The sequence below is a fragment of the Calliphora vicina genome, chromosome 5, assembly GCF_958450345.1.
Source record: "Calliphora vicina chromosome 5, idCalVici1.1, whole genome shotgun sequence".
Classification (NCBI taxonomy): Eukaryota; Metazoa; Arthropoda; class Insecta; order Diptera; family Calliphoridae; genus Calliphora; species Calliphora vicina.
Window position 1 is genome coordinate 58662531 of NC_088784.1, and position 10173 is coordinate 58672703.

At 29.1% G+C, this 10173-nt stretch overlaps 1 protein-coding gene across 1 annotated transcript; it reads left to right on the top strand.

Annotated features, from left to right (window-relative positions):
- The first annotated feature begins 330 nt into the window (after window positions 1–330).
- On the top strand, window positions 331–1165 carry LOC135962004 (polyadenylate-binding protein 1-B-like). The gene is made up of 2 exons (XM_065513678.1): window positions 331–466; window positions 548–1165. Exons 1-2 carry the CDS (start codon window positions 407–409, stop codon window positions 965–967), a joined length of 480 nt encoding a protein of 159 aa, XP_065369750.1. The 5' UTR covers window positions 331–406; the 3' UTR covers window positions 968–1165.
- The last annotated feature ends 9008 nt before the right edge of the window (window positions 1166–10173 follow it).

Below are 10173 nucleotides of genomic sequence, written 5' to 3' on the forward strand. Positions count from 1 at the left end.
CTTTAACCACCCCTGAAATGATATTCAGATGCAAACTTTCAAAACGCCGATACACGTGTCTTTCTTTTTTGTCTCCTCTATCAAAATTTATTGGTCTGACCTTGTAATTTTTTTGGTGTTGTACAGTGTAATTAAATAAACCAGAATGCATTGCAATGATGCATTTATTGTTCCTTTAACTTATAAATATTAGCAAATAAACAAATTAATTATTTATTTAATAATGTAGATGTAACCATTACTAAATAAATAATTAATTAATTTGTTTATTTGCAAATATTTATAAGTTAAAGGGAACAATAAATGCATCATTGCAACGCTTTGTTTTAAAATACATCAAACTACTAGTTAATTTGTATATAAATCGAATTATTTTTAGTAAAAATTTAATAACAAAAAAGAAATCATGAAGTGTATCATATTAATCGTGGGAGTTTTAGCCATCTTAGCTTTAGCTCAAGCTGATGTAATGAAATTAATTTATTAAATAAAATTTAACAACTTAATATATTTAAATATATGTATGTATGTATCTGTTTATGTGTAGGATGACGCTGCTCAAGCTCCACAATCAGAACCGGATTCAGAACAAGCACCCCAAGCTGAAGAACCCCAGGACGATGAAAATGAAAACCAACATCATCACGAACACAGACATCATCACAAACGTCCATCAGAACAATCACCTCAATCTGAAGAACCTCAAGACGATGATAATGAAAACCAACATCATCACGAACACAAACATCATCACAAACGTCCATCAGAACAATCACCGCAATCTGAAGAAGCCCAGGACGATGATGCTGAAAACCAGAATCCTCACGAACACAAACATCAGCACAACCGACCATCAGAACAAGAACCCCAATCTGAAGAACCACAAGCCGATAAACGTCCTGATGGTAAACCACCAAAACGTACACCAGTTTTCGGCATTGGATTCGATTTAAATTTCGGCAAATAGTTTTGTACATAATTCCTTAAAAGTAGAAACATATCCATACGAAATAACAACCAATAATAAATCATTGCAAAGCAATCAAATGTAATTTTCTTTATTGGAACAATTATAAGTATTAGAGTGACTCCGTTTATATATAGTGGATATTCCCAACTAAAATTAAAGATTACTTTATTTAAAAATACAAATTCTTAAAATGTTTCTCCTAGCACTATTTTCTTGTTGGTATGTTGGATCAAAGGACATAAGGACATTTGTTCAGGTTGATGAGTGAATTCGATTTAAAAACTTGAAAAAATATTAACATTTTTTATTTTATATTTATTATAATAATAAGAGTTGTCTTTCGAATTAAAATTAATCGAAGAAAACAATATTGTTTATTCGATTAAATAAAATTGTTCACTTTAGAAAAAAAAAATACAATTCTTCTATCGAAAAAATTTATCTTCAAGCTAATATTTTTAAAAATATTGAAGAAAAAATCGTCATTCTTGCTATTTATATATATTTTATTATACCCTTTACCATGATTGGCAAGGGTATATATAGTTTGTCATTCCGTTTGTAATTTCTAAATTTTCTATTTGTGACCCCATAAAGTATACAAAGCTCACAAATAACTTTCATACATGATTGATACTTCAATATATCCACTATAGTCCACCTTAGGTTGCTATTTAAAATCGAGAATATTGGCTTAAAGTATATAATATTCGACACAGCCTAATATAGCGCTTTTTATTTACTTAGATTTTAAATATTAATATATTATTACGAAATTGCACTATCAATTTGAATTTAACATGTCCATCAGTAGAAGCTTCTAATTATCAACAATGTTGATAGCACTCAGTTCTTAGCATTTTTTGTAATGCCATGTTTTCACGGCAGTCTGAATTACTTAATTCGCGTTTTGAATTACGATTGCGAATCAACCTGTTTACACGACAACATTCGTAATTCAGTTTGACATTTATTTATTTCTTCTTCTTGTTTTTTTTCTTCTGTTTACATGTTTTGTTTATTTTGTTTGTTTGGTGCGAATTTTAAATTTGTAATTTGGCAATGGATAAAAAAGGTAAGTAAAAACATAAAATTGTAGCATTATTAATTAAACAAATATAATTTATTATTTTCATTATTAGAAAAAAGAAAAAGGAAGCAAGTGGGACCAGGGCAGCGAGCGGGCTTTATTAGAGGTGTGGGCTGAAAGAATGGCAGAGCTGCTACTTCTACAAATGAATTTAACATTTTAATCAGACTTTTTATTTCTTTTAAATTATTTATTTAATACAAAAATCTTTTTCTTTATTTTGTTTTGTTTTGACATTTTTGTTTGGACAGCTGATTTTGATACATAAATAATCGATAAAAATTAGAGATGACAGTCATTCGTTCGTAATTCATAAGGTAATTCAAACTGAATTACGTACGAACAAGGTAATTCGCACTTGAAATTTTGTATGGCGAATCATGTAATTCAGTTCGTAATTGGGGGTTGAATGACGAATGAGAGCGTGAATGACGAATAATGCCGTCGTGTGAACATGGTATAACTTTGGCCAAATGTTTAATACAAAATAAAGAAAAAGATTTATGTATTAGATAAATAAATTAAAAGAAATAAAAAGTCTGATTAAAGTTAAATTCATTTGTAGAAGTAGCAGCTCTGCCATTCTTTCAGCCAACACCTCTAATAAAGCCCGCTCGCTGCCCTGGTCCCACTTGCTTGCACTTTTTCTTTTTGCTAATAATGAAAATAATTAAATTATATTTGTTTAATTAATAATGCTACAATTTTATGTTTTTACTTACCATTTTTATCCATTGCCAAATTACAAATTTAAAATTCGCACCAAACAAACAAAAAAACAAAACATGAAAAAAAAAACAAGAAGAAGAAATAAATAAATGTCAAACTGAATTACGAATGTTGTCGTGTAAACAGGTTGATTCGCAATCGTAATTCAAAACGCGAATTAAGTAATTCAGACTGCCGTGGAAACATGGCATAAGCTGCTAACATTAACAATGAAATCCCAAAAATTCGAATATTCTAGTTTTGTCCGTTAAGATTATTCATGATGCTACTCGAAAGAAGATGACACTGTGTACATACATTACATGTAATTTATATCTTTTAAATGTATTTGATATTTGTGAAAACTTAGGACTTGAAGATTGATATTTTAATAAAGTTAAATAATTTTATAAATTTTTGGGACGTCATTCACCTTAAAAACTAAAAAAATTATAATATGGTGATATTCCACGAATAAAAATATAAAATTTGAATTAATGTAAAATGTTAACCGTTAAAGATATAATAAAATTTGGAACTAGAACTAGACTCAAATGTCCCTAAATCAATGGTATTATAATATTTTGATAAAACGGAGAAAATATGTTCCAAAAACTGAGATTTTTTTAGAAAAGTGCCTACTGTCACGTTATTTACAGTGTGATAGTAAAAAAGCTTTGTAATTATTTAGGAAACATAAATGGTTATACAAATATGGAGCTCTTTCGTGGATCGGTACTTTGCCTTTTAAGAATTTTTTACTCAAATCGAAATTTTGTTTTAAAAATTGGCCAAGTTCGGATGGGTCTAGGGGGAGCTATGTCTGCTTAAGTGAGCCAAATTTGACTTTACACGCTTTTGCATTAAGTTATTTTTCCGGATCATATAAAAATTGTATATAGACCCGAGGAAATTTTTTTTCTACAAAAGAAAAAATATATGGGCTTTTTTGGGAAAACACTTTTCATAGGAACAAGATAACTGTTAACAAGTTGTTTTTATTTTATTTAGAATTTAATCGCCAATATATTTGATATTTTAAAAATAAATTTCGACCCTCTGTAGGCCCGCCTCATCTAAAAAAACATAAAAAGATCGAGCAAAATTAAAAAAAAAAATAATCAATAAACCAGAATATCTCTTCAAATAATAAAAATTACCTACACATGTAAGCGTATTTTTAGTAGATCTTCCCAAGGACTATTTATATTAATATTTATATATTTGTAATTAATTTTAGCTCATTCGGATCATAAATGGAATTTTGGCGTATTTTCAACTCGAAAATCCCTTAGCTCCAACCATATGAAATTTCGCAACAATATCTCTAATAGTTCCCGAGATACTGAATTATTTCCAAAAAAAAACTTTTCTAAACCACTGTGCAACAGTCGGATCATAGAGAATGACATAGAGCGGTAACTCTCCAGTCAAAGATCTAACTCAGTTGTCAGAAACTTAAGTGGTGATAATGTATTAGCAGAAAAAACTATGCGAAAACAAAAACAACACTTGTAGGTGATTATTTTGAGTAATTTTTTTGTTTGAATTTTTTTCTTGTTTCCGCTCTATGTTACTCAATGAGTCGGATATCGGGACAGGAACAAACATTAATTTTAAGCATTTATACATAAAAATGTGTAGACAAATATTTATTATTTAAATTTTGTGTCGGAATATTGATTAATTTAATTTTTTTTGGAAAATACCCTAAATTCAAATCAAAAACAACAAAAATTTTAATTAAAAAATTGTGTACAATAATTTTTTCTGTGTATAGTGGTAAGTCGGATCAAAGTTTGGTATTTTTATAATATTTGGGTTGAAATCTTCTCGAAACAATGAAGTTAGCAAAATTTTTTTAATTTTTTTACTAAGTAAATGAGTTCTAAAAAAATTGTTGCTTAACAAAACGTACAACACTAGAGTAAAACGAAAAATAATATTTAATTTCAATGTGTAATTTGTTTATATATTAGATCAGGATTAAAAACATTCATTTAAAATATTTTCGTTTAAAAAAAAACGCATAAGAAACATACTTTTTAATTTTGTTTTTAACAAAACGTACTTTTTTTTCTTTATTTTTTAACAAAAGGTTCTTTTTCCGATATTAAAATAGTTTTATATCAAACATCCTTAACATTTAATGTGGCGACTTATGGCAGTTAGAAGTATCTATTGATAAGTAAGAAACTTGGTACTATTATGCTGTTTTTAAGGGGGCGAAATAAATAAAACTCAATTTTCCAAAAATTGGAAATGTGCAAGAAAGTACCTTTTGTTCTTTGGCTCCTCACATATTATTTTCAATGAAATATCTGAACAAATATCCTTTTTTGTCCTTTGATCTATCTTACCAACAACAAAATAGTGCTAGGAGAAACATTTTAAGAATTTGTATTTTATTTTATTTTGGTCTTTGATAACCATTATAAAAGATTTTTATTTTTTTTGGTCTTCTGTAAACATTATTAGGTATTCCATAATCATTATAAGTAACCAACAAGATTTTTGGTCGCATGGACCTGGTTTTCTTGTATTTTAAAATAGACGGAGAAAGATAAATCGATTCAGAATTTCATAAGAATCAAGAATATTTATGATTATTTTAAAATGTGCAATATATGGGAGCTATGACTAATTATGGACCAATCGGCATACAATTAGGTGACATGGCTTCTGTATATACGAAACTTATTTGTGTTAAATTTTATTTGAACACCAAAATTTTAAGAAATCTATACGCGTTAAATGGTTTTCGGAAGTGGCTCTTATACGGGAGCTATGACTAATTATGGACCGATTGTTATAAAATTTAGTAGTGAGAGTTCGACTTATATAAAACTTATTTGTACTGAATTTGGTTTGGATATCTATATAACTAAGATATTTATGAGAGCTAATCTATTTTCAGATAGGACAATCGTATGGGGGCTAGGAGAAATAATGGACCGATTCTAACTAAATTCAATAGGCTTCGTCCTTGGGGCACTATACGCTACATCACTATGTTGGTGTAGGGTATAAATATTTGTAATGGCTGTGTCTGTAGAAGACCTAAAATGGATATCAAAGACCAAAACAAAAATCTTTTATAATGGTTATTGAAGACCAAAAAAAATAAAAATCTTTTATAATTATTACACTGTACAACACCAAAAAAAATACGAGGTACGACCAATAAATTTTGATAGAGGAGACAAAAAAAAAAAAGACACGTGTATCGGCGTTTTGAAAGTTTAAAGTTGAAGTTTCCCAACTCTGGCACAATATTATTGTTAATCTGCATAACAAACCATGTGATCTTTATACTTTAGGTATAAAATGTGTTCAGCAAAGTTATGTAAAATATTACGGAGAATATTTTTGTAGAATATGTTAACCCTCTAAATCGTCAAGCCATGAAAATTTATTGGTCAGACCTTGTAATTTTGGAAAAAATTTGATTTTGTTGTATAGTGTTATCAAAGACCTAAAAAAATAAAAAAATTTCATAAGATTATCAAAGACTAAAATTTTTTGAGTTATTTATAATTGTTATTAGGGACCAATTTTTTTAACTTATTTTTTCTATAACCAATTTTATTCATATTTTAAAGAAAACTAATATTTGGTGGGATATCCCTTATGTTTTAAAACTGATTGCATATAGTTAACCATTTTTTTGTATATTCCGTCGTTATCTTCTGCCATTCATGTTGGAGTGCATTTTTTAAGTCCTGCTTATTAGTTATCTAATGCTTTCTAATATTTCTCTCAAGAAAACTCCACAAATTCTCCATAACATTGATATTTGGTGGTTAAGCTGCAGTTTTAAAGATGTGGGGACTGTTACAAATAAGCCATGTTCGTACAAGTTGTGGCGTATGCTTTGAGTCATTGTCCTGTTAAATCCTAAAATCATCTCTTTCTCAGCACTTTGCAATAAATTACACTGTCCAACAAATTGAGACTTTTTGATTGGAACAGAATAGCGACCCTATAATTCTGAAAGGGCATGTTGAATAGAGCATTTTTGTAGAATAAACTTATAGTCCAGCTGGTCTGAATTTTTTTTTACAGTGGAAAGTTTTCATTTTTTGATCGAAGGGAGCAGTATACTAACTGAAAAAATGTTGTAAGATAATATCTGAGAGAATTCTTAGGGTCAGAGTTATATTATGGAATTTTATGGGGATCATTTTTGTGGAAGATCTTAACCCTCTAGCTCTTCTCCTTAGGGGTCAATTTGACCATTTTTTCGAGAAAATGAAAATACGAAAATTTTTGCCGGAAAATTTCAGTGGGTGTCACCACTTGGGTCTCACATTTTTTAAAAAAACCGCCAAAAACCTATTTATAATCCGAATGAGCTGATATTTAAAATATAATATAGCCCTAGAGAAAATCTACAAAAATATATATACTTATGTAGATTATCACTTTTAGGAGTTATTTAGGTTTATTTATTTACTTTTTTTAATTTTGTTCGATCTTTTTTTAGTTTTTTTATATATGTCGGACATACGGTGGTTCGAAATTGTTTTTTTAAAATATCACCTATATTCGCGATAAAATTTCGAATACTATAAAAACAACTTCCTAACATTCATGTCGTCCCTATAAAAAGTTACACGCATCCAAAATTGGTACATATATAAAAGTCCCTATATATTTTCTTTTTTGGAACACATTTTCGACGTATTAGGAATTTTGGTATTTGAAAATAAAAAGTGTTAAAGATTATAATTGCATTGCTTTAAGGACATTTGGATCTACACTATTTCCAAATTTTGTTATAATATCTTTAGCCGTTAAAATTTCATATTTTTGTTCATGGAAAATCCCAATATTCAAATTTTTTAGTTTCTAAGGTAAATGAAGTCCGAAAAATTCATAAAATTATTTCATTTCACTAAACTGTTAATCTTCAAGTCCTAAGGTTTCCACCAATACCAACTACTTATACAAAAAGCTTATATTTCTTCATCAGGAGCTCCACAAACCTTGCTCCCTTTTGAAAAATTTTAACGTTTTTTTATACATACTAATATTCCATGCAAAATGTGTTTTTTTGAAAAAAACGTAAAACAATACGGCCATTTTTACATGTTCCAACTTTGGATGCGTGTAACTTTTTATAGGGACGACATAACTGTTAACAAGTTATTTTTATAGTATTCGAAATTTTATCGCAAATATTGGTGATATTTTAAAAAACAATTTCGAATCACAGTAGGCCCGACATATCTAAAAAAAATGGAACAAATTTAAAAAAAATAAATAACTCTTGACCTAAAAGTGATAATCTACATATGTATGTATATATATTTTTTGTAGATCTTCTCTAGGACTATTTATATTTTAAATATCAGCTCATAAATAGATTTTTTGTGATTTTTTTAAAAAATGTGAAACCAAAGGTGGCGTGTAATCTTGCGAATTAAGCTTAAAGAGCTTTATTTACAACATTGGAATCTTTGGTGACCCTACTGAAATTTTCCGGCAAAAATTTTCGTAGAATATTTGAATCCTTAAATGTGCTTTTGGAAAGGACTTTATTTGATTTTCTCAAAAAAGGGTCAAATTGACCCCTAAAGGGTTAAGATCTTCCACAAAAATGATCAACATAAAATTCCATAATATAACTCTGACCATAAGAATTCTCTCAGGTATTAACTTACAACATTTTTTTCAGTTAGTATACTGCTCCCTTCGATCAAAAAATGAAAACTTTGACCCACTGTAAAAAAAATTCAGACCAGCTGGACTATAAGTTTATTTTACAAAAATGCTCTACTCAACATGCCCTTTCAGAATTATAGGGTCGCTATTCTGTTTCAAAAATGCTGTTAGACAGTGTTATTTTTCAATAAGTTAAAATATACATTTTTGTCCACAGTGTCATCGATAAATACTAAATTCCCGACCCCAGTTGGTGACATGCATCTCCATACCATGATATGGCCTCCATCGTGTTTACAGTGACACGTAGATTTTTGAGTCGCAACTTGTACGAACATGGCTTATTTGTAACTGTCCCCACATCTTTAAAACTCCAGCTTAACCACCAAATATCAATGTTATTGAGAATTTGTGGAGTTTTCTTGAGAGAAATATTAGAAAGCATTAGACTAATAAGCAGGACTTAAAAAATACACTCCAACATGAATGGCAGAAGATAACGACGTAATATACACAAAAACTGGTTAAGTCTATGCAATCTAGACTTAAATCAGTTTTAAAACAAAAGGGATATCCCACAAAATATTAGATTTCTTTAAAATATGAATAAAATTGTTTTAATTTATTGTTTGTAATAAATTAATTTAGTAATTTAATATGTGCCCGAAATAAGCTGTGAGGTTATTTTTCTTGAAATTTGGTTTTTATGTTAAATATTTTTAATAAATGAATTGTTTTTAACTTTTTTGTAAATGCAATAAATAATACCATATTTGCCAATATTTTTCGGTGTTCTTTTTTTAATATGTACGATAATTATAAAAATATAACGATATTTTTTATTAAAAATCATATGCACGAAATAAGCTGTGAGCCACTGTATTAGCAAAATTTGCACAAGAACATACATAGTTTAGACAGCTATTTCTTCAATGTTTCGAAAAAAAAATTAAAAATAAAAAATACCTATTTGACTTTTTTTTTGGAAAAAAACGTTTTTGAATTTCTTTTCAATTTGCAAGAAAAAAGGCAAACATTATTTTTTTCGAAAGATTAAAGAAAAGCAATCAAACAAATTTTGCTAAGAGCAAAATTGCACATTAGATGAAAAAAAATGAAACCTGTTTTTGTTTGAGTTAAATGTCAAGCATGCGTCAAAGTCAATAGATGCAATTATACCCTACACCTCCATAGTGGGGAGGGTATTATGTGTTTGTGCAGATGTTTGTAACGCCCAAAAATATTAGCCTAACACCCACCTTAAAGTATACCGATCGACTTAGAATCACTTTCAGAGTCTATTAAACGATGTCCGTCCGTCTGGCTGGTTGGCTGGCTGTCCATGTAAACCTTGTGCGCAGAGTACAGGTCGCAATTTCGAAGATATTTCGATCAAGTTTGGTGCATATACTTGGCCCAAGGACCAAGCCTATTGAAACTGGCTGAAATCGGTTCATTATTTCACCTAGCCCCCATACAAATGTCCTCTCGAAATTGGACTTTATCGGTCATAAATGTTTAATTTATATATGTATCTCCACAAATTGCGCTCCAAATAAGTTTTATATATACAAAATTCATGTCATTCATGACATTACGGTGATACATTAGGTTGGTAGGAACCGAGATCTGGTGGATAAATACTATAACGGTATACTTAAGGTTAATGGCCCTTAAAGCCTTTTAAAGATTTTTCAATTGATATGATCTATTCACATTGCTATCATACATCAAGCTC